The sequence below is a fragment of the Lynx canadensis genome, chromosome C1, assembly GCF_007474595.2.
Source record: "Lynx canadensis isolate LIC74 chromosome C1, mLynCan4.pri.v2, whole genome shotgun sequence".
NCBI classification, from domain to species: domain Eukaryota; kingdom Metazoa; phylum Chordata; class Mammalia; order Carnivora; family Felidae; genus Lynx; species Lynx canadensis.
In genome coordinates, this window is record NC_044310.1 from 34,752,069 (window position 1) to 34,777,474 (window position 25,406).

The window sequence follows — 25,406 nt, forward strand, 5'->3', positions numbered from 1 at the left end:
ATCACAGTAGGTCAGGGCACCAGCCAGGCTCTTGTTTCGCAAGAACCTGGAGCTGGCAGGAGGCCACAGAGAGTGGGCAGTGCCTCTCTGAGCTTTTTCAGGCTGAGATGGGAAAAGGGAAGATGGCATGCGGGCATAAATATGTCACCCTGTGTATTATATCTGTGTATAAATGTCACATGTACGGAACCTGGTGCTGTGAGGAGTCTGTACTTCTTAAGGAAGGAAGAGGAGAAAATGAAGGAAAAAGCATATATAGGAGAGATGACCAGACCAGACCCTAAATAAGGGTCAGAGTGGAGGCAAGGAATCAGAGAAAACTCCCACGACGTCCCTCAGCTAACCTCTGCATCTTTTGGGGGAGTTTGGCAAGGTCAATGGTCATTTATTCATTTGTTCATTCAAAGAATATTTATTGATTTCTACTATTACTATTATGATTTTCTTACTTTGGGCTATGTCCTCTGCCAGATGCCACAGTCTAGGGGTGCCTGGGTGGCTCAGTTGGTTAAGCGTCCAACTTCAGCTCCACAGTTCATGAGTTTGAGCCCCACATGGGGCTCTGTGCTAACAGTTCGGAACCTAGAGCCTGCTTCAGATTCTGTGTCTCCCTCTCTCTCTGCCCCTACTCTGCTCGCACTCTGTCTCTCTGTCTCTCTGTCTCTCTCTCTCTGTCTCTCTCTCTCTCTGTCTCTCTCTCAAAAATAAATGGACATTAAAAACAATTTTTTAAAAGAAATTTACAGTCTAAAGAGGGTGACAGACACAGAATAGGCGATTGTAACATGGTGTCACTAGAGGTGGCACAAGAGGCTTTGGGAACACAGAGAAGGCACCTAGTATAGTCTGGAGGAGTCGGGGAAAGCTCCCCAGAGGAAGGAGTTCTGAGTCCTTAAGAGTGAGAGTAAGAGCCAGCTTGAGCAAGTGGCCCCTGCCATAACCTTTTTGGTTGTTTGGCAAGCCCAAAGCAAAGACAAATAGGCCTATTTGGTTCCAGGTGACTCAGGAACTGCTGAAAATGTCACCTCTGCCCCCCGAGCACCAGCCATTGCCCTGGAGTCTGGGCAGGAGGGTATACAGTGGTTTTCAGGGCATCTGGGTACTGGCAGATAAATATGGGCCGTAGCTAAATACACATCTCTCCTCTGCCTGCCCCACCCCCACCTCCTCGACCAGGGATGCCTATTAATCCTGACAAATGATGACTTACGAACATGTAATGCAAACTGATTCATCATACATTCAAATCCGCCGCCCCGCCCCAGCGGGAGGCCCCAGCCAGACAAGTGTATTACACGGATAATGTATTTGACGTATTAATAAAACCAGCCGCATTGCTCTGGCGCAGGGACTGGGGAATGCCAATATACGATGACAGATCACATATTGATGAAATCCAGATGTTTGGAATCATAGTCTTGGGGCCTTGTTCATATTGACTGAAGGTAAAAAATGCCATCTGTCAGCATGTTAACTCTTCCTGTCCCACACTCAGCAGAGGCACCAATCATGGTTTTCTGGAGGGAAGAGAAGGAGAAAGGGGATGAGTGAGAGGGGGGAGGATGAGTATGTAGGTGGTCTGGATGGTGATGGATGGATGAAGTTGGGGTATATGGCTGTACTGTGGATACAATAGGTGGAGGGGACATTTTCATGCCTTATGTTCTTGACCTCTCAGTAGCATGTGACCCTATCAGTGACAGCCCCCTCCTTGAAACTCTTCCCTTCCTGGCTTTGACGATACCATGCTTATTTTCATCCTCCTGTTGACTGTTCTTTCTTAGTCTTTGATGACTTAAACTTCTTCTACCTGTTGGAGTTATTCAGGGTTCTGTTCCAGCCTCTTCTTACTGTATACTCGCTCCCTAGATGATCTCACCTACTCTTAACTTCAGTCACTGATTTATTCATTCAGTGAATGTTTGTTGGGTATTTACTATATGCCAGACATTGTGCCAGGCACAGAGGAAGCCTTAGTGAACTTTAGCTCTTACCTATATGTCAATGTCTCCAACTCCATAATTCTGACTCCAGTTCCCATAGAGTGCCCAGAAAGCATTTTCATGTGGATGTCTTAACAGTTCCTCAGAGTAAGTACTACATCCAAACTGAACCCATTTTTTTCCTCACCAAGCCTGCTGCCCCTCCTCCTATTGTACAAGGCAGTAAATGGTCTACCACCCAGCAGTTGCTCAAGCCAGAAACCACGGAATCACTGTTGGCTCCCTTCAGTCCCTTAACCCCCAGATCCAACCTGTCCCTTTCAGTTCACCTCCATCATCATCGTCATCATCATCATCATCATCATCATCATTATGCTCCAGCAAGGCACCATCATGCCTCCCCTGAATTAGTGAGATCACCTTCTAAAGAGCCTTTCTGCATTCTCTACTTTGCCCCCTCAGACCGTTCTGTACTTTGCAGAAAAATTTTTAAAAAAATTTTTAGGGGCGCCTGGGTGGCTCATTCAGTTAAGCGTCCGACTTCAGCTCAGGTCACGATCTCGCGGTCCGTGAGTTCGAGCCCCGCGTCGGGCTCTGGGCTGATGGCTCAGAGCCTGGAGCCTGCTTCCGATTCTGTGTCTCCCTCTCTCTCTGCCCCTCCCCCATTCATGCTCTGTCTCTCTCTGTCTCAAAAATAAATAAAACGTTAAAAAAAATTTTTTTTTAATTTTTTTTAATATGTATTTATACTTGAGAGAGAAAGAGACAGTGTGTGAGCAGGGGAGCAGCAAAGAGAGACAGAGACAGAATCTGAAGCAGGCTTCAGGCTCTGAATTGTCAGCACAGAGCCCGATACGGGGCTCGAACTCATGAACCATGAGATCATGACCTGAGCCGAAGTCAGACGCTTAGCCAACGGATCCACCAGGAGCCCCAGCATGATCTTTTTTAAATGCAAGTCTGATATGTCTCTCTCCTGCTTAAAACTCTTCGATGACTTCTCACTGTATGTTAAAAACAACAACAACAACAGGGGTGCCTGAGTGGCTCAGTCAGTTAAGCATCCAGCTCTTGATTTCAGCTCAGGTCATGATCTCAGTTTGTGAAATCGAGCCCAGCTTCTGGCTCTGCACTGATAGGGAGGAGCCTGCTTTCAATTCTCTGTCTCCCTCTCTCTCTGCCCCTCCCCAGCTCACACATACTCTCTAACTCTCTCTTGCTTGCTTGCTCTCTGAAAAAAAAAAAAAAAAAACTAAATATACATTAAAAAAAAAAATCATTAACGTAATTAAAAAGTCCTCCAGGATCTGGCCTCTCTGTCATTCTCATACTCTGTCCATCACCCTTTCTGTTGCAGCCACACTGGACACTCTTCACTTCTTCTGTTGGGCTGTCTTCCCTCTGTACCTTCAAACATGCTATTTTGTACCTAGAACACCACTTCTCCACAATCATTGCCTGACCAGTTCCCTCTGATCCTTCACAGCTTTGTTTGGATGTCACTTCCTTCACCTCCCAGGCCAGCTGATATACTCCCACAGTTCCGTGCACTTACCTTTTTTAAAACCACTCTGGGGACATTTGTTTAATGTCTCTATCTGCAACCAGTTCCTAAGCTCCTCGAGGGCAGAGAATGTACCTGTCTTGTTCATTATTGCGTGGCATCCATACGGTAGCAGACCCATCATCACTATCCAGCTGCCATTGGTTGGATACTATCAAATTATTGCCTGAGTGGATAAGGAGGTAAGTAGCTGGGTATTATTCAGTAGTTAAGAGCACTAGCACTAGTGGAGTCAGGCAGACCTGAATTTAAATCCTGTTCTGAACCTTCTAGCTGTGTCATTTCATTGTTCTGAACCCCATTTTTTTCATCAGTGTGATTGCAATAATAATACTTACCTCACAGGACTGTTGTAAAGATTAAATGAGATAAACTATGTGCAACATTAAACCTACAGCCTAACATATAATAACACTCAATAAACAGTTATTATTATTAATAGACAGATAGTGGATAAATGGTTAGATGGATGGACAGATGGATATAGTGGCATACAAACCAATCAATAGATACATGCATGTGGATGGATAGGAAGAAGGAACTCCATGGAGGCCAGAAGGGCCAGGACCAGAGTACCTACTGAATGGGATACAATCTTGACCATAGCAGAGAAGAAGGCCGGACACAGGGCAAGGCCAGGCCCTGTCAGAAGGGGATGGATACAGGCACAAACAACAAACTGTGCTAGTGTCCTACTAGAGATGATAATGAGCCATCACTTTGTAGAGAGCCCTGGTTTAATGGAATCCTCACAAAAGTCCTGGAAGTTAGATATTATCATACCTGTTTAACAAGAGGAAAAACTAAAGCTCAGAAGTGTTAAGTGATTTGCCCAAGGTCTCACAGCTAATAAGAGACAACTCTGTTGAATTCTGCTTGAAGCCTCCTCTGTGCCTTGGTCACCAGGAAATGGAAGCCGTTCTACTCGGGGGTCGGGGAAGGGAAGGGTGGGGCACATATGTGTGTACACACACACACACACACACACACACACACACATTCTCTTAAAAGGCCCCACCTCTTTTGCCATTTGTCATTAGCGGTACCCTCACCCTCACTTAAACCCTGCTCCTTCTTAAATCAGACACCAGGCAGTCAAGCCCTGCCTTTTGTGGTCTGCAGAGACAAAGATCATCAAGATGGGATTTGAACAGAGAGGCAAGAATGGAAGCCACAGGCAACAGAACTAGGACACAACCAAACAGACCAAGCCCGAGAAGCAATCCCACAGCAGGCGTGTGGCAGGGTCAGACGTGAGTTAGTGATCCAAGAAGGGAAGGCTTTCCCTTTGAAAGAGTCCCCATCCTCCAGTGTCCAAGTCTGCACCTGTCTTCACTCCCGGAGATGGCAGAGATGGAGCAGCTTGGTGGGCCTTTGAGTCACCCGCCCCCGATGGTCAGCACTTCCCAACAGAGGGGGGCAGCAGAGGGCTGATCTGGGACCCCAGGTGCCTGAGGCCCAGTTCCAAGGCCTGATGGCTGCACTGGTTGGAGCCTGGCCCAGGCAAGGCAAAGGCTACTTGGCTTAACTGCTCCTCTCTCCTCGGCCTGCCTATCAGTCCTCACAGCCTGTAGTCACTTGTGGTGGAGCGTGGCTGTTCTGGGTGTGGAGTATTCTAAGCAGCTCAGAAAGGGAAAGGGGCCTTCTGGAGGCCACACAGCTAGGGAGCCTGACCCCGCAATCACCTCTGGCTCTTTGAGCTCGAGGTGCCCCGCGTAAGGCTGAGGACAGGGTCAGGCCCCTCAGCTCCCTGCTCTCCTGCTTCAGGGGATACCTGCAGCAGGCAGAAACGTGGAGGTGGCAGGCGCTGTGGTGGCGGTGGCGGGAGGGAGGTGCGGTAATGAATGTGGACGGGAGGCGGAATGAGCGATCCATCTTTGCATGGGAGGGGAGGGGGCCGCAGGCGTTCCCCCCACACACTCACACACTCAATCAGGCGCTGTCAGACCTCCGGCCGCCTGGCATTTTGGTGAAGAATCTCTCAGCTAAAAATTGTTGTCAGTCCCATTTCCTCGTTATCAGTGCAAGGGCTGAGGCAGCGCCCGGGGATTAACAGGAGCGGCGAGCGCCGGCACCGCCATCCACCGCCGATAACACCAGGCCTCCCGCCTCACCTCCCCCATTCATCATCTTTAGCACTGACAGCCCGTCCCAGTCCCTGTCCCCAGTCCCTCATGCTTCCCACGTCTCCCCACTGTGCTGCTCAGCCTGCCTCCTGACCTCCCTGGGGAGCTAGGCCTCCTGAAGAAGTACAAGATTCAACCTAGGCCCACATGACCTGGACCCACCTGTGGCAAAGGGCCTGGCCAGCCGTGGGGTGGGGCACAGGGGCAGGAGTGAGGAGTGCTCAACGAGAAGATGCTTCCTGACAGCCTGCCTCTGGGGGGCTCCGTCAGCCTACCTGTGATGCCGGCTTTGGCATTGGAGAAGGAACTCCTACATCAGAGGGGCAGCTGGACTAGGGATTTCCAGAGGTCTCTCCAGCCTGAGAAGGACTCTTAGATTCTCGGAACTGTGGCAGAGAAGAGCCAGAGGATGTCTACTCCCAGGCTTAGGAAGAGTTGGGGGTTGAGGACTTCGTTCCCACCCCCACAAGACCACAACCCCCTCCTCTTGGCCATTCCCAGTGGTTTTATGGCCCGTTTTATGGCCACTGTAATGGCCCAGGTCAAAAGCTTCAGGGAGCTGTATTCTGGGAATTATGCAAACGAGGAGCAGGCCCAGGGCCAGAGTATGGATTTTGTCATTAAACCTGGGCAGGCCATGTCGTTAGTGCAGTAAAACCCACGTCATGACCACAGGTCTCAATATAAAATTATAGGGAACACAGCGGGGGAGGGGAAGCAGGGGGCCCATGGCCAGGCTGACACCTGCCACTCTAACCCCTGAGAAAATGGGGGTGGGATGGAGGGCATAGGCTGCAGGGGCCCTCTGCTGATCCCTGTCAGTGCTGTACCTAAAGCTGGGAGTCAGGAAGAGGACCCATTGTCCCAGTAGAGAAACTGAGGCCAAGCTCAGAAAAGTAGATCTCTGTGGCAGCAAAGCGAACAGACTGAGAACAAGCATGTGGGAATGCTGATTCCTGGTCCCAGCCTTGAAGGGAAGACTCTGGGCTCCAGGAATCCCTAAGAGCCAGAGTTGGTATCCCAGGCTACCGGGCAGAAACCCTGATATTTCCACCTCAGCATAGACCCCATGCCCTGAATCCTCCCCTTTCATAGGTCTCCTCTCTTACCATTTCCCCGCTATGCCCCAGGCCCTGCCTCAATGACCCATTTCAACAGCCTTGTCAACTCTCCCTTATTCATCCTTCATGCCTTCCATCAAGTATTGCCTTCCCCTGAACCCTACCAACCATCTACCAACCATCTTCGGGCCACTCCTGCCTCGATCCTGGGGTGGCCATTCGTGCCTCCCTCAGCCCTGGTCAGGGCTGTACGGACTGGATCCACTGACTCTTCTTTGGCTTTCCTATTAGTTTGTGATCTCCTTCCGGCCAAGAATGTGTTTTATTTATCTCTGAACTCCAGTTTCTCCTAGAATAATGCCTGACGTAAAAGAATTGTTTAATAAATGTTTTTGCTGAGTGAATAAGTAAATGAAGTGATGAGATCATGAGCTGAGTACAGGGGTCACTATCCAGTTCTGAGCCTTACTTTCCCCATCCTTAAAACAAGGTAATGGCCTACAGAATTTCTAGGGTCTCCCTCACCTGGGTGATTCTCTGACTGAATGAAGTTAGAGTCAGAGCTGAGACTAGAATCCTCAGCTCCCATCTTCCAGACCGGGCCACACCTGCTTCTTTTACTCACAGCTTCCAGCTGTCCTCCAAGCATCTAAGGCATAGCCACCAAGGCACATGATCAGCAGGGCCCCTTTGCCTCCTCAGACACCTGACCGCACAGACTAGAGCCACACCCACCCCACCCTGTCACACACAAAGCCTCCACAGTGGACATCCCAGCTCTGCAAAGATCATCTGGCTTCTAGGACAATCCGATCTTCATTCCTATCCCCTTTCCCTTTCCTCTTTTCTCCTCCCGTTATTCATTATTGCTTCATTATTGCCCATCAAGTCAATGCCAGGTCTGTTTTCAATTGTCTATAAATATAAAGTTAGGTAGGAAATGGCCCCTGCCCACAAGAAACTCACAGCTCATTCATTTACTCCTGTTCTCTGCCTGGAATACTTCTAAGATGCAACTTAAATTTCATTTCTTTGGTTAAGACTTCTCTATTTTCACTCCCCTAAACATGCAGCCAGAATGAACTACTCCCTCCTTTGAGCTCTCAGATGACTCAGTCTGGACATCCAGGAGAGCTGTGACCATCCTCAATCTTGTGTCAAAGGGAGGTGGGTTCTTGTGCTCAGCCTGAACTGGAAGCTCCTTCAGGCATGGGGCGCTAGAGTTAGCAAATGAAAATATATGATACCCAAGTAAATTTGACTTTCAGAAAAACAGTGAGTAACTTTTAGCATAAGTATGTGCCATGCAATATTTGGGACATACTTACACTAAAAAAGTATTCATTATTTGCCTGGAATTCAGTTTTACCTGAGCATCTTATATTTAATTTGGTAACCCAACACAACCACCTTGGTCATCACTAGCATGGCCTTTATCTCTCTGAAAGCTAATTTTGACTCTCTCAGGACAAAAGTGGGAAGAAGAAGCAGGGAGGAAGATCTTGGCTTAAGCTAAAGAAGTCTTTCTACAGGCGTGCCTTGGTGGCTCAGTTGGTTGAGTGTCCAACTGCAGCTCAGGTTATGATCTCACATTCGTAGGCTTGAGCCCCGCATTGGGCTCTGCACTGACAGCTCGGAGACTGGAGCCTGCTTTGGATTCTGTGTCTCCCCCTCTCTCTGCCCCTCCCCTGCTTGTGCTCTGTCTCTCTCTGTCTCTCAAAAAATGAAATAAAAATTTTAAAAACTAAAAAAAAAAGTCTCTCTACAGAGTTTACATAGATAGGCAAGGATATGTCTGGATAAACAGGCCTCCTCAATTCCACACCTTAAGCAGAGGCCAGAAGAGCACTGGGTGAAGAGAGTGGCAAGGGAAGGGGTTTAGGCTCCTCAAAAGGCGTGCATTAAGCAACCTTCAGGCTCCTTCCTAGCATAGTGTGCTCTGGTTACCATCAGCAACAGAGACAGCGACAGAGCTGGGACAGAGTGGGAACAGAGTTCAGGTTCCCAGCTGGCCCCCAAACCAACGGAGCGAGCAAAATACCCACTTGGGCTCCCATACAATTTGAAGGATATTTTGGAGGGGGAAACCCAGACTCTGTTAGATTCACAAGAGGCCAATAATGTTATCCAAGTGAGAGGTGGTGAGACCCAAACAGGAAGAATATAGATTCCAGGAATCCTGTAGAAGCAGAACGAACAGGACTTGGTGGTTAAATGAATGTGGGAGGGACAGTAAGGCACGAGAAGGGGCCTCGGGGGAGGCATAGGCTGGGGTAACCAGGTGAACATTGGTGTCATTAACTAAGAGGGCACTGCTGAACAGGGAGCAGGGGTGAAGACGCTGAAGAACTTGTTTTTGGATCATTGAGTTTCAGATTCTTGGGGGACACCCAGGCATTGATATCCATTAGGTGCTTGGATAGAGGGGCCGAGAGAACCAGGGAGCGATCTGGAGCAGAGATACAGATTCTGGGAGTCTACAAAGCACAGGTGGGAATTAGGGCCTTAAGAAGGAAGAAGATGATCCAGCATACAGAATAGGGAGAGAAGAAGCTACGGGAAGAACCCTGGGAAGGTGAGGAACTGGAAGAAAACACTACCCCAGAAGTCATGCAGATCCTTTTTGGTCTTTCCCACTCAACTGTGAGGGCCTCAAAGGCAGGGACTAGATCTGATTATATGCTGTGGCCCCACTGCTCTGCACTAGGGCTAGTTCAGAGTAGACCTCAGACGATGTTTGTTGAATGACAACAGGAATGCAGGAATGAGTCCTCTTTCTCCCTCTTTTCTTCCTTCTCCAGATTTGGAGAATATAAAAACAGTAAGGAAAGGAGAGACAGAGGGGTCACTGGATATTCTGAGTGACAGTATGATTAAACCAAGACCTTCCCTAACCTGTATGAAATGAAGTGATCCAGGTTTGATTACACAGAGCATTGACTGTGTCCCAATAGATTTCCCACAGGGGCGGCCGGCTAAGGAGGCACCGTTCATGGCCCCTGGAGCCACAGAGAAGAGTGAATGGTCATGGGCTCTGAGACCCTTGGGCTCAACCCCTCTCTAGGCCAGTAAGCCCTAGGAGGCAGCAGCACGCTTGCATTGGAGGATTGGGACACTGGGTTTCTATATGTCCACAGACAAGCCCAGCTTATCTGTCTGTCTCTTCTTCTTCCCTCTCCAGGTAAGAAAAAGGCAGCAGCATTGTTTGACAGCCAGGCCCCTATTTGCCCTATCTGCCAGGTCCTGCTAAGGCCCAGTGAGTTGCAGGAGCATATGGAGCAAGAACTGGAACAGCTGGCCCAGCTGCCCGCCAGGTAAGCCACCAGCTGGGGGAGCCTGCCTGCCAGAGGGTTCCACTCAGTGTTCTGGACACCAGGTCCCAGGAACAGCCACGTGGCCCACACTCCATCCTCTAGGTAGAAGTAAGGCCCTACTGTTGTTCTCCTCTACTCTGCTTTCAATCCTCAGATCCTGCAGCTAAATGGTGATGCATTTCCCTTCTTGCTGTATTTTCAGAGATGGGAGGAGAGTGACCCCCTCTTCAGGCCTCAGCCTCAAAAGGGCACAAGAGGAGCTGGAAAGGGGATGAGCCACTGCCACAGGCCTGTACTGCCATGCTAAGCCTCAGGGTTAGGGTACCGGAAGCAGGGACTGGGCCTGCCAGCCTAACCAGAAGTGCAGCTTCGTGCTGCCATCCAGGAGAGTAAGCACTACCTTCTCTATCAGTCTCAGGGTCTGAAAGGTGACAATCAAGCTTAGCCATGCCCTGCTGCTCTACCCTACTTCCCTTCTCCCTGCCTGAAGGACCAGGTGGAGTCTCCTTGAGGGCCTTATGGAGGAGCCAGGTTATCAAAGGGACAGAGGAGAGGTATAACAAATCACCCCAAACCTTAGCAATTCAAAGTAGCCACTTCATTATACTCATGGCATCTGTGGCTTCAGGAATCCAGACAGAGCACAGAGGGATGGCCTGTGTCTGCTCCAGGATGTCTGGGGCCCCAGCTGGGAAGACTCGCTGGCTGGGAGCTGGGATCATCTGGAGCCCCCTTCACTCACATGTCTGGTGGCTGATTCTGGCTATCAGCTGGGACCTCAGCTGGAGCTGTGACCAAAGCACCTCCACTTGGCTTCTCCACGTGGTCTGGGCCTTCTTATAGCATGGCAGCCTCCAGGTAGCTGGACTTTTTATGTGGCAGCTTAGGGTACTAAAGCAAATGTCCCAGCCAAAGAGATGGGAGCTGGATCACCTTTTACAACCTAGCCTCAGAAGTCACTTAATATCAGTTCTGCTGTACTCTATTGGTCGAGGCAGTGTCAGCCCAGCCAGATTGAAGGGGAGAAGATATACACCCCACTTTTTGATGGGAGAGTGGCAGGGTCATATCATAGAAGAGCACGTGGGATGGGAGACATGGGTGGTTGCACCATCTCTGGAAAATATGGTCTGCTACAGGGGAATAGCCTGTCCCACCTCTCCCAACCCCACCCTACCCCTTGTTCAGTCCAAGTCACCAGACTTGACTGATCTCCTTCCATCTACCCACACCTAATCCCCCATGCAGGGTGCAGGTGACCCAAAGGTAAACCAGAACTGGTCCCACTCCCAGAAGCTCACTACATGACAGTAAGGAGAGCTGAGCCATGAAACCCCAAGGGATAGAGGCTGCTCTATGGGAAGAACTGTGGGGCATGGAAAAAGCACCAACCCAGCACAGAGCAAAGACCTCCTAAGGGAGGTGAGGCCTGAGCTGAATTTTGAAGGAAGAAGTATTATCTACCACTGTGTTACAAATTATCCTCAAACCTAGTGGCTTGAAACAACAAACATTTATTACCCACAGTGTCTATGGACCATCAGTTCAGGAACAACTTAGTTGGGCAGTTGTGGGTAGTTGTGGCTTTCGGCTCAGTCTCTCATGAGGCTGCAGTCAAGATGTCAGCCAAGACAGTCATCTGAAGGTCTGACTGGGACTATGGGAGCCATTCCCAAGATGGCTTCTCCACACATGGGTCTCTCCATAAGACAGCTTGAGTTTCCCTATGACATGGTGGCTGACTTCCCACAGACGAAGTGAGCCAAGAGAGAAACTAAGTGGGAAGCCACAATGCCTTTTATGATCTAGTCTCCGACGTCATACACTGTTGCTTCTAGCATATTCTATTCTCTTCATTAGAAGCAAGTCACCAAGTCTAGCCCACACCAAGAGAGGAGAATTAAATTCTATAAACTCTACTTCTTGACAGGAAGAATATCAAAGAATTTGTGAAAATACTTAAAACTACCACAGAAGACTATACAAATGATAAAAATAATAATCTGTATGAACCTTCGCTATATGCCAAGCACTTTACATTGCATTAATTTATTTACTCTTCACAACCATCTAGGTAGGCAATAATTATTAAGTCCATTTTACAGATTAGGAAACTGAGGTACAGAGGGGTTAAGTGACTTTTCTAAGGTTGCACAGCCTGTAAAGTGGTAAAGATAAGATTCAAATCCAAGCAGTCTGTGGTGCCATGCTCTTAACCCACCCCCCACCCCCCGCCCCCGGGCGCGCACACACACACACACACACACACACACACACACACCTGGGACTAGCCTAGAAGGGGCAGAGCATGAAAGAAATATCCTTCCGCAGATGAGTTCTATACCTTAGCTGTCTGGGAGAGTGTCTGGGTAATAGAGGACTTCCCTCAACAAGAAGAGGAATAGAGGCAGAGATGTGTGTGGAGGGCCCCGCAGGGCCCTGTAAAAGCAGTGTACCCCTAAGGGTCTGGAAAATGGGGGCCCAAGCTCTCCTTCTGCCTCCTCAGTGGGGGCCACACTAGAGCCTCATCTTCTTGGCCCCAAACCTGCACTGCCCAGGGCATCCACATCTAGCCACAGAAGTGCCCCCCACCCCAGCCATGATTCTGCACCAATCCCCCGCCCGCATATTTTCTCGGGGCACCCCCTGCTTCCACACCCTAATCCCCATGTCCATTTCCCCACCCAGAGCCCCCACATCTGCTCCGCTCCTCACGGCTGTGTCTTGCGTCCCCCACTTCTGTGCCCCTCACGTCCAGGCCCCGCCCAGCACCCCCTAACCCCTGGCATGCCCCCCCCACCCGGTGTCTGACAGCCGGACAGCGGGATCTGCACAGCAAGTGAAATTCCCGTCGGATCGATAAAGCCGAAGCGCTGGCGGCGACGGGTCGATGGTTTTATCTGTCTCGGCCCCGCCGCGCCCGGCGCGCTGACAGTCCGACCGGCCGGCAAAGGCGTTCAAGGGCAGCCGCGCCCGCCGCCCCCTCCCCTCCCCTCTCTCGCCCTCCCCTCCCCTCTCTCGCCCTCCCCTCCCTGCGGCCGCTGCGCCCACCGGACTGCAGGCTGGACCGGCCCCTGCCGCCCTCGTGATTTATCTGGATTTTTAATTGGAAAAAATTTGCGAATTAATTGATTTCAGGAACTTGCCAATTAACATTGTAATTGGGTGCGTGATAAATTCCCAAGGAGCGTGTCAGCTCCCTCCGGGCTGAGGGCGCCGCAGAGCCCGGGTAGCGCTCGGGGAGGGCCCCAGCCTTGGCTGCCCTTGCCCCGCCCCTGCCCGCTGTCTGGGAGACCTGAGGAGAGCAGAGGAAGTTGGGAAAAGATGTGGCACCTGGACTCCTGACACCCCTGAGACTCCTCCCTCCTCTCTCCCGCCGCCCGCAGCTCCAGGAGCTGAACGGAACCTTTGACCAGCCATTTCACAGATGGGGAAACTGAATCCTGCAGGAGGACACTAATCCTGTGTGTGCCTGGGCACAACCCAAAGGAGGGCATTCCCCCATCCATGACCTGTGGCCAGAGCCTTTCTCCACAGCTCTCCAGTCTTCCCCTTTCCCTTCCACTTCACGCTCCCTCTCTCTTCTCCCTTCTCCCTGCTTCCCTGCCTTCTTCTCTCTTCTCTCCAGTTTTCTCCCTCCCTCTCTTACCCTGCCTTTGCCTCTTTTGCTCTCCCCCCCCCCCCCCCCACCCCAGCTTAGCCAGCTCTGGAGCCTGTAGATGCTGCTGCAGGGTGGCTCTCCATCGCCTGGGGGGCCTCCCTTCCTCCCACACGGCTGCTTCCCCAGAAGTTCTTCAGGATGGGCCTGCGTTTAAGGGCCCATCTGCCTCCCTTGTGCCTTCTGTCTCCCTTTGCCCAACAGCACAGAACAGGCCTCCCTGGGCTCAGGCTGCTATTTCAGACACACCTAAGGACTCACACAGAGAAACAGGGCCGGGGGAGGAGGGGGGGGAGCTCCCAGCTCCCAAACTAGGGCTGGCTGCTTTTCAGAGACACAGGCAAACATGCATACATAACATACAGGCACACGCACACCCCCACATTCCAACACACATAGATGTGCTCACCACACACACACACCCTGAAAGAACCACTTCCAACACATGCTCATTCCCACAGGTACATGGGCACACAGACACCTACAGGAAGAAGAGTCAGAACTCCTGTTGGCAAAGCGTTTATACTTTTCAAAGTACTTTTACATTTGGGATCAGAGGCTATGGCCATATACCCTCCTTCACCCCGCCCTCTATCTTTCCCTTTCTCAGTCCTGCACTGGAGCATCAGTAGACCCCAGGACTAAGCTAGTTCGAATAAGGAGGGTAAAGTTAGATTGAGGACAGGTTGGAGGGGGCTTTCAGGGCTGAAAGGTTGTCCTAGCTGTGGTGGGGGAGCTAGAACATTGGTGGGTCTCAGGAAGCTTGATCACATTGCAGAACTGTAGGAGAATCACTCTGGAGGCCAGTGCGGAGCATGAATTGGGGGTTGAAGGGGGGCAGGTGAGGAGGTTGGGCAGGGTCCAAGGGACAGATGATGAGGCTGACCTGGGACAGTGGCAGTGGGAATGGAGAAGAGGGAATGATGAGAGACTGGTGGAGGAAGAAGCAAGACGGGAGCAGGGTACTTACTAGGAAGAGCTTTCTGACCTGGGTGATGGGAAAGGTGATGATGGCGAGGAAGCAAATTTCTGAGGAAAGGAGGAAATAATGGATGGCGCTCTGGGCACACTAAGCCTAAAATGTCTCTGGGATGGTGATGGGGTGGAAACTGGATGTGTACAGACAAGCAGCAACATAGATGGAGGCTGAAGATTGGAGGGTGGTGGAGAGCAGCCCCCAGACTTGTGAGGCTTAGCTTGGTGAGGCCTGAGCCCAGAGACCTTTTCTGGGAGACTTCCAAAGCCACTTTTAGATATGGCCTGTAGGATAGGAAGCCAGCTCTGTGGTCAGTGCTTTCAAAGGGCTGGAAGGAGCCACGGGGAGGCTGGGTGACTCTAGAGAGGCGGGGTATGGAGATGGCAGTGCCCCCACCCCCACTTAAGCCTTATTTAAGGCCGGCCTCGGTGTTTGGTTGGGTAATGAACTAGATAAACAATTCCCCAAATAGATTAAAACGAAGTGTAACTTACAAAGGCGGCTGGTGATGATGGTTTATTCCCGGGCAGCACACCATTTCTTTATTTCCAAGGATAATTCAGTGTAAATCACCTTAATTAAAAGTGTCAGCCCAGCCCATGAATATTGTACTTAGGAACGCGTTTCCTGGGTCCCAGTTATAATTTAAAACCCATGGATCACTAGGCAGCGAGTGACTGAGAAGGGAGGAAATCGTTGGGGGTGGGCTGTGGAAACAGGGAGGGACGGAAGGCAGAGGAGCCGATGGGCTGGGCAGGATCCAGTCTGCCTGTAGCTCTGAGGCTCAGACCTCTCCTTTTGGAGGCAGGCTTTTCACCAGACTCCTATCTCTGGGGGACCAAGCACACTTGGTGGTGATCAGGTTGTCGGAAGAAAGGTGGGGTAGGGTGGGAACACTTGCTCAGAGAGAGGGCGGGAGCTTGAGGTAGTACCAGTCTGACTTAAGGGAAAGGTAAGAGTACTGGCAAAGGGAGAGCCTGGACATTCTCACCCTAGATGTCCTCATTTTCTATTCACCAGCCGAGGAAACTAAAGCCCAGAGTCAGTAGGATGCTCCCCAAAGTGGAGAGAGAAAAAGAACTCCAAGCTCTGTCCTCCATCCTAACCCCTGAGTAGCTTTAGGAAATCAGTGTGGGCAACTGAAAAGCAGCACTTTGGACTCGGTCAGACATGAACTCAAACCCTACATGGGCTGTGTGAACGTAGAGGTGTCACTCAACCTCCATTGGTCAACTTTGTAAAGTTTTTGTGAAGATTAAAGAGAGAACACATATAAAGTACCCGACCCATACCTGTCACATGTGGTTGATGCACAATCATTGTTCACTCTTTCCTTTTCTGTCCCAACCTGATCCTGCTCAGATAAAGCTCAAACCTCAGGCCAGCAAGAACGCTGTCGCACAGTAGATGCCTCATTTCTGTACCTGTCCAGGCACAGTGCCGGGCACAATGGGACGTCAGTACTTGTTGACTGAGTGAAGGAATGCTAAAAGTAATGAACTCAAACTAGTTGCTCCTCAAGAGCAGCTCAGTTTCCTCTCTGTATCCCCATTGCCTAGATCAGGGCCTGACAGGGAGCAGGAATACAGGGACTGTTTAAGAACCAAATGTAACTGAATGGAACCTGGTCTGGTTGTCCTTCCCAGTCTGTGATGCCCACACTCTGTAATCAGCCAGGCAAACAGTTCCGTGTTTACATTCAGATCTGTGATGTGTGTATCTATGTGGGTGTGTGTCCACGTGTGTCTGCATTTGTGGATGTGTAAGTATCTGGGTGTGTGTTGGTGCATGTGGGTGTACCTGTGCATGTGTTTATGTAGATGTTGGTGCCCGAGCAGCTCTTCACAGTCTGGGTGACTGTTGTGAATGTGTCTGTATTTACAACATGTTTGAGCCACTGGGTGTGACCACATGTGTCTGAGTGACTGTTGACAGAATTATGGACAGTGGATATGTGTGTATCTGCCTTTATACCAGGGTTTCTCAACCTCAGCACTATTGACATTTTGGGCCAGATAATTCTTTGTTGTGAGGGGCTATCCCATACACTGTATGTTGGTTAATATCCTCTACCCACCAGATGCCAGTAGCAAACTCCCTACCCCCATCTGTGATGACCAGAAAGGTCCCCAGACATTGCCAAATGTGCCCCGAAGGACAGCTGCTACTTTATCTGAATCTATGTCTTTGCTCACATATTGGGGTACCTATGTCTGACCCTATGGGTGATTCCTGTGTATATGCCCTGAGTCCGTGCGTGTCCTATGCACTGTGCCTTGAGTATGTGTCTTTTGTGCTTTATGGACATCTCTGTGGGCATGCTCTACCTGAATAGCTTGTATGGGTGTCTGTGCAGGGACCCTATGTGAATGGGCTGTGTCTGCCTCCTGCACATATCAGCCAGCGCCTCTGCGTGCATGTATTTGTATGTGTGTGTGAGTGCACGTGCGTGAATGTGTGAGCACAGATGTGGTGAGCACAGTGGGGGCAGCAGGGAGGGAGGGACAGGAACAGGGATATTAATGTTTCTGAAGTGGATCTGATTTGATACGTCTTGTTCCATTGTCAGCATCTGTTTAGCAGGGATTTGTAATACTTTGTGGCTCTGGATCACTCATGCTTAGCGCAGGATGTGGCCTTGCATACCAATTTTGTTATTAAACACAGTCCTCGCCTCCCCCACAGCCCATCCATCACCTCCCACCCCCGCCCCCGCCTGCTCCGAGCCGCCCACCATATTTCAGGGCCCAGCTCCCGCCCGCCTGCCGCGCCCGATGCCGGAGGGCCTGGGGCTGACAAATTGAATCAGGGGGAGATCATTCCTGGCCTAACGCAGTTTGCAGCGTGTTGGAGGGAGAATTGACAAGAGCCATGTCAGCTCCATCACCCCCAATCCCATAGGAGCTAAGAGCAGGCTGGGGACAGGAGGTGGAGGGAAGGGGGCATCCAGGACAAGCAGAACCCTCAGGGCTGATACCAGGAGTCAGGTAAAGCCCCTTTCCTCAGATTCATGAGGGAGCCTACCATGCCTACTGTCTCTGTCCCCCTCCCAGGAGCCAGCTGTTGCCACTGGCCCCTGATGGAGGCTGAGCTAGTCAGGGCCAGCTGAGGTTGAATGGCCTTGGTAGAGCTTGGCTGAACAGGGCTGGGCTAAGCTGGCTATGCCTTCTCTTTTTGGGGTTTTCTTGCTATTCTCTTGCATGCCCTGGGCAGCAAGTGGGATAGTCACCCTGTTCTCTTCTTTCTTGGCAGCAAGAATTCCCTTCTGAAGGATGCCATGGCTCCAGGCACCCCCAAGGTAGGTGGACAATTGTATGTTTTCCTCCTACCCATCCTAACCTAGGCTTCCCCATAACTGATTCCTCTTGAGGAAAAGGAGCTCTTCCTGGATCCCCAACTGTCTCCAGGGTTTGATCGTCAGTCTGAGGCCTAGGGCTTCCCTGTGTGCTTGAGAGGGAGAGAGAGAGAGAGAGAGAGAGAGAGAGAGAGAGAGAGAGAGAGTATGTAGTCTGAGTATGAGCCAGAATATGCTCATCTGACTTCTTCCTTTTCCAGTCAGAACAGGAATCAAAGCTAAGAATGACATGGGGGCATGGGGGACCCAGACACTAAGGCTGGGAGACTCCAAGAAGGAAGGTGAGCTGTAGCAGGTAAATAAAAATATAGAAGTGCTGGTCAAGACAGATAGTACACAGGCCTTAGAAGACACACCATGGGGTGTGTGTGTGTGTGTGTGTGTGTGTGTGTGTGTATGCATGAGTATGTGTATACTTTGTCCTGAGGGCAGCAGGGAGCCAGGGAGGATGTTGGACTCATCTGGGGAGACAGTCTGCCCCTCTAAACAGATACCATGGGAGAGAGGTTTGGGAGCATCAGATGGAGAAAGGAAAAATGAAGGGCAAGTAGCTGGCTCAAAGGAGGGGCCAGAGAGGCCTCAGCACAATGATGTGATTTGTATCAAGAACTCCCATAGATGGCCACAGAGGCAGATGGTACTGCTTTCCCAAAGGTGATGATTTTGAGGAAGTGGGGACCTGGGGAGGAGAACTAAACCCTACTCACTAAACCCTTCCTCACCCTCGGCAAGGCAACATCTTTTGTTAAAAGTTCTCACAATGACTCTTAAAGGCAGGAATCCCTGGCCCTTTTTATAGGGAGTGAGGAATGAGTGTTGAAGCTTCCGAAATGGATGGAATCAGTCAGGAGGACTGCACAGAGAAATCAAAGCAAAAGCCAGGAAGAGTATCTGGGGACCTCTGTGGGGGGGTCAAGATAAGGTACAGGCACCAGGAAGGGGCCAGAGGAGGAACAGTCATGCATCGGGATGGGTACAGGAAAGCATGGTATCCCAGACTCCTAGGGGAGAAAAGTTCCAAAACATATGGGGTGGTCAGCAGTCAAAGAGAGAAAGTCTGGAGAAGGGGGCCATTGTGTTGAGAAATCTTAAAGCCACTGGTGACCTCTGAGGGGGCAGTTTGGAGAAAAGGAGCCAGAGTGATAATATTACCTCCAGGGGTTGGCCCAACTCCCCTGCAGGCCTTTAAAAAGGGTGGGAGTGGATTTTGCACCTTCGCTCAGGAAATCACTCAACACAGAAAGTTGGACAGAGGAGGGCCAGGGAGGCTGGTCCAGTCTTAGATGGGTGCAGGCCCTGACCAAGGTAGCAAAGCCCTCCTGCCTAAAGAGAAAAGGTGGGGGTTGCCAGGCAGCCGTGGATCATACAGGTAGGGAGCCACACTCACAGAGCTTGGCCCGGCCTGCAGCATTCAGTGGTTGTGGTTAAGGAAGGTAGGCCATGGACAAGCTGCCAGGTCAGCCACCGCCACAACCACAGACACCCGACACCTGAGTGTGGCTGTCAGGGCTGGGGATTGGACCACAGTGAGGTCAGCGCTCTAAGGATAAACACAGATACAATCCACACCCATACCTAGTCCCCCGCATACGCAGATGCACACACACCGAGGTCAGAATACTCACACAGGAAGTCCTAAAACACATGCAGATTCTCCAACTGCCGACACAGGCATATTGATAATTAGGCAAGGACCCCTGCTCGCCCAATTCCAGACTCACACTTATGCTCCCAAAGTGGACCATTTCAACCCCCAAAGCTGACCATCCCCTGCCTGTGGCTGAGGCTTTAGGGGAGCAGGTCACGGGTGGAAGAGGCATGAGGTAGAAGGTTCAAGCAAGAAACTGAGAGGACAGGGAGAAGGAGGGAGGGAGGGAGAGGAGAGGGCGAGGGGGCCTTAGACAAGATTGATGGCCTCATTGCCATTAAGAAAAAAATTAGCCGGTGGCGGCTATCATATTAAAGGGTGAAGAAGCCGTGAATTATTTTCTTAAAGATCTTATCGCTTACAATGATAATTTTACCTTCCAAAAGGCCACTTTTAATGAGGCGAAGAGCCAGGCAAAAAGTCATGATTTAATGCCGGGATTTTTTTTTTCAAAACACATTTTACTGCTTTTTGGTCCATGTTTAAAAAGCGCCAGTGACCTTTTTTTATTCTGCTTGCCCCAGGTGTAATGCTGGGGCCTCTCAGGGCTTCTAACCCAGAGAGAATGAGAGAGAGAGACAGAGAGAGAGACAGAAAGCAAGCATACAAGAGCAAGCTTTCTCATGGTGGGGGACAGGGACCCCACTTTGTTTCCCCTCCTCAGCATCTTCCCTGGGACCAGAGAAGGCAAAGGACATTGCCTGAAAGACCACCTCAATCTGGAGTGGGGGCTTAGTCACCCACTAGGCCTCCCCCTGGGCCTGGCTGGGTGAAAAAAGGGGCTCTGAGTTGCAGGCCCTTCCCAGCCTCTTTCCTCCACCAGCTCTGGGGGGCCAGGCTGAGTCAGGGAGCCCTGCCAGACCAGCAGCTGCCCCTCCCTTCCCAGGGCCCTTGCCTGAGGATGTGCAGCATGGCCACCGCATGCGGGTCACATCCTAAGGCTCAGTCGGAGATGAAGGATAAATGGCTGCTCCATCTTTCCCAAATTGCTTTCTTTGGGCTGTCACTGGCGATTTGGCATGGTTTCTCGGCTGGGGAGGCCTCCTAGGGGCTTGTATGCTTCCGGCTCAGAGCTGTGCAAACAGGAAAGGGTGGGAGAAGGAAGTAGGGATTGCTTTCAGGTCTCCAGGCCCCCAGGTTGCAGCTGAACAGGCCTTGGCAAGAGCCAGCAAGAGCAGGCTGAACGTGCCATGTGGTATTTAGGATTGTGGCGCTCACACACAATGTAAAGCGGACAGTTTATTAATCTACACTGCAGGCGCACGTAGGAGAGGCCATGCGGGACTGACGTGGGGGGGTTAGTTCTCCTAGGGTTCTCGCTGGGGTCATTGCCGCAGCGCAGGGATAAATGGACCCAGCGTACATCCCTAGCTGCATGCAGGAAACTCATACATACTATTTAATTTACTGTCTCCATAGCAGGGCTGCCTTCAGCCCGTATTAGGGGCAGGCAGGGCAGCAGGTATGCGGCTTTACCCCCAATCCTTCAGAACAGTCCCAGAGTCTCTGCTTGTGAAGGGAGAACAAAGCATGTATTATCTCATCCAACTGGGAGTGGGCAGGGAGTCCTACCCCACTGGGACAGAGATTACCTGGGGTCCATGAGGTTTGGACCCTCTCAGAGGTCTCTACCCATCCCTGAAATCAAGCCATCCTCTCCCACAACCACACCCTCAGGGCCTCAAAGCCTGCCTTCCGGATCTCAAGAGTGGTTCCTCTATCCCTCTGCCTCCCTCCATGGCCCTCTCCCAAAACCTCTGTTGGCCTGGGAACCCTAGGGGACTGACCGACTGGAGGTCTCATTTGGCCTGAGGCGACATGTCCTTTTTCTTCTTCCAGTCCCTCCTGTTGTCTGCTTCCATCAAGAGGGAAGGAGAGTCTCCAACAGCATCACCACACTCCTCTGCCACTGATGACCTGCACCATTCAGACAGATACCAGGTGAGGAGGGAGTGTGTGAGCATGAGATGGAAGCTCCCGTGGTGAAAGCTTAGAGGGGCATGCTGGTGCTGATTCCTCCCCTCCTGGGAGGTGAGAAGAGAAGCCAGAACTGTATTTGGTTCCCTCTGTGTCTAGTGCCCCTAACTGAAACCAGAAGGCACACGTGTCAGGGAATGGGCCTTAAACAGATAGGTTTTAAGGAGCAATGCAAGGTCACCTGGGTTCTGGTGGGCTGTAAGCACTTCTGAAGCCATCAAGAGGTATCCCATGTGGTTTGGTTTCATGAGGGACCCAGAGGCATAGCCCCAAATCCCCTGAAGACTTCAGACTTCCAAACCAGGATCCCTTGAGCAAATAACTATTCAATCCTGCCAAACCTTCATATCAGACCCAGAATGAGACAAGAAGACACTGCCTGAGTGCCTTGAGCAAACAGGAAAGTTGTAATCACACAGTCCTAAAAGATCACAGCAAGAGGGGGGCCTAAGGGTAACATCCTAGCTCTAAATGGGTCTCCTTTATGGTAGAAAGAGAAAGAACTCCCCCAGAAACTTCTGTCTGAGGAGAGACAGAGCCCTGCCCTTGGGAGCCCCAGTCAGATGGAAAAGACAGGGCCCTGCTCTAAGAAACATTGGTCTCAATGGCAAAAGGGCTTCTTGGGGAGCCCAGTACGAAAGGAGAAAACAGCCCTGACTCAGAAGCCCTGATCTGATATGGAAAGACAGGCAGCAGGGACCTACAATTCTGGTTGGAGAGCCTGGGTCATTGCCCCGGCATACAGGAACTCTTTGTTGGAATTAGAGATGTTCCCCTTGGGCCCCCTTTCCTCCCAACTGACACAGCCCGGCATCAGGGTGCGAGCTCAGAGAAGGGAGTGGACACCAGCCTCCACTGGCACCTCCTCTGCTGGGTGCTTCGGTACTGGGACTCAAACTGCATAGCCCTAAGTGTGAGCCCCAGGGAGGGATGCCCCTCTCATAAACCCTGGTTCAAGACAGGCAGCCCAGTCCGGCCCCTGAAAAACACTGCTATTACCCAGACAACCCTAACATAGGTGGAGAAATGACCCAACCTCAGGGAATTCTGGTCTGATAGGGAGACAAGGCTCTGTAACAGAAAGTTCCACTCCAAAGGGATGGACAGAGCCCTGCCCTTAGGGTGCATCCTGCCACCCTCTCTACTTCAGTCACAGCATTCAGCCTCAGCACCTGCTGAGCTAAGAACTACCATCAGGCACAGGCAAAGCCTGCTAAGACATGGCACCAAGGTCTTCTGTGATTTAGGTTCAACCCGTATTTCCATTGCTAATACTTCCATTCCTAATACTGCCCTCCAGGAATCCTATGAGCTATCCTCACAGAATTAATGCTCACTACTCCCTGACTGTGCCATTCCTTTCTTGCCTGCACACTTTTACGCATGCTGTTTTCTTTTAATGGGACTATTTTACCCCATCCCATCACATTTCTATTTATATTTCAACAACCTGCCCAAATACCATCTCCAGGAAGCCTTTCTGGATTAGCTATCTCTTCTCACAAACCCTATATGTCCCTATGATTACTCTTATCATCCTATATTGTGATCACCTGTTTATCTATGTTTCCATTATTTACTGACATATAACCAGCCATCCCAAAACTTAGTGGCTTAACACAATTTGTTATTTCTCATGATTTTTTTCAGTTGACTGGGCCTTTCCTCATTTATGCAGCTCATTCAGCTAGATGACTGACTAGGCTGGAAAGCCTCACATTCTGGGAGATCAGGGTGCCTTGGTTCTCTTCCATGTGGCCTCTGGTAGGTTAGACCGGCTTCCTTACTTGGCAGCCTCAGGGCAGTGTCACACCAAGGGGACGAAGGCCAAAAGTGCAAAGCCTCTTGAGGCCTAGAATCTGGAACTCACACATCACTTGACAAAGCAAGTCCCAAAGCTACCCCATAATCGAGGGATGAGGATTCTGTCCTCTTGACAGAAGGAGCTGCAAAGAATTATGGCTGCATTTAATCTATCACAATGAGCATGACTGTTTCACTAAACTGGGAGCTCCTCCAAGGCAAGGACGTTGTCCCATCCTTCTATACTCCCTTCCTGTACTCACACACGCCCGGCCCAGTGTCCTTGCCTTCAAGGGGTTAGATTTGCAAATAAATAATTATAGCCTGGTGTTTAAGTGCTGTAACAGTTATAAATAAGTTTCTGGGATAGTGCAGTGTAAAGAGGGGGTTTATCAGAGCAAGTTTCACAGAGAGGTAACGAATGAACACGGTTTCAGAACACAAGTAGTTCACTTTGATGAACAAGGAAGATTCTTCGTTTGCCATTTCAAGGCAACACTGTGTAAAGAGCATAGAGGTGTAACACAGAATGATGTATTTGGGGACTTGCTAGCAGTTCACTTTTGTTAGCATGTAAAACCCAAGGGGAATTAGCAGGAGGTGAAGCTGGAAACCCCAGGGACTAGCTGGATATCCCATCCCCTGATCTTTACACAATGCCTGGCATGTACTAGTTGGTTGGTTATGTTGGATTTTTTAAAAAAAAAAAAACATCAGTGTAGGTCTTGAAAGCAGGGAGTGTTGGTTTCTGGTTTGGATTCCCATTTACTTAGCCCCTGCTGGGTTAGCCCTCTTAACCATTCCTCATTTTATCCTCATAGCAACTGTGAAGGCTAGGATTCATTGTCCCCCATTTACTGCTAAGGAAACAGGCCTGGAGAGGGGGTGTGACTTTTTGGGGAACACATAAATTATGAGGAACAGAGTCAGAATTTGAACTAGGATCTGTCTGGCCCTGAATCCTAAACTGTTTCCCAGCCCTGCACTGGGCTCAGGGAGTTCCATTGTAAATATCCTTCTCCCATTACCACTGATATCTCCTGCATGCTACGCCCTGGGCTGGGTGACTGGATACTGGAGAGATATCATCACCACCACCACCACCAGCCCCCACCAGCCCCCACCGTAGAAGGGACACATAGGTAATCACCATATGCAAGATCAGAGGGAAGCCAAGGGATGGTGAAAACTCAGAGGAGGCAACAAACCCAACCTTGGGGGGGGGGGGGGGGGGGAAGCTTTCTCAGAGTCCTGAAGGGAGGAACAACCGTTAACCAAGCAGGGGATATGGAAGCAGCAGGATAATCTAGCCCAGAGTCCAGAGCATGAAGTGCTCAAAGAACTATATATAGTTAGCTCTATAGAGCTGAGTGTGGAGATGGCAAAGGGAGAGCGCAAGAGTGGTAGAAGAGTCTGAAGACAAAAACAGGTCAAATAAGGCCTGTGTGCCATGCTACAGATCTTCTAGGTGGAGAACCACTGAAGGATTTAAAGAAGTGGGGGAGAGGGAGAGAGGGTCGATTTTGCATGATACAAAGATTACACTGTCTGTTGTCTGAAGTATGGTCAGGGAGAGAAACTGAAGACCAGAAGGCCAGGTGAGAGACAAATTTTGAAAGCTCACACGATTATGAACCAGAGCAGTGACATCCAAGACAGGTGTAGTCATAGAAGAAACACTCAGGGATGTCTTGCCTATGCCAAGCGCTATGCGGGGACTCTGGGTTCACCTGTATGACTCAGACATGACCCCAACCCTAGAGTGGTCAGCCCACCGTACAAATTTGTATGAGCTATAATGAGGGTAGAGATGGAAGCACTCTAACGGGAGGAAAAGAAAGGTATTTTTGCTTAGGTCTGGAAAGATGAGTAGGAAATGCGCAGAAGTGGAGATGAGAACATTTAAGAGACCTTTAAAGACAGACTTCCTGGAATCTAAAGTTGGACTGAGTATGAGGAATGAAGGAGGGTGGGGCCAACG

At 50.5% G+C, this 25,406-nt stretch overlaps 1 protein-coding gene across 1 annotated transcript in view; it reads left to right on the forward strand.

Moving 5' to 3' along the window:
* The window catches only part of LOC115519706 (E3 ubiquitin-protein ligase RNF220), a 201,364-nt gene extending 178,837 nt beyond the window's left edge, over nucleotides 1–22,527 (forward strand). Inside the window, exons 2-5 of the mRNA XM_032594077.1 lie at nucleotides 9,876–10,008; nucleotides 17,895–17,940; nucleotides 21,485–21,586; nucleotides 22,429–22,527. Of these exons, the coding sequence (XP_032449968.1) occupies nucleotides 9,876–10,008; nucleotides 17,895–17,940; nucleotides 21,485–21,586; nucleotides 22,429–22,527 (380 nt within the window). The remainder of the gene's footprint in view (nucleotides 1–9,875; nucleotides 10,009–17,894; nucleotides 17,941–21,484; nucleotides 21,587–22,428) is intronic.
* Nucleotides 22,528–25,406: the final 2,879 nt, after the last annotated feature.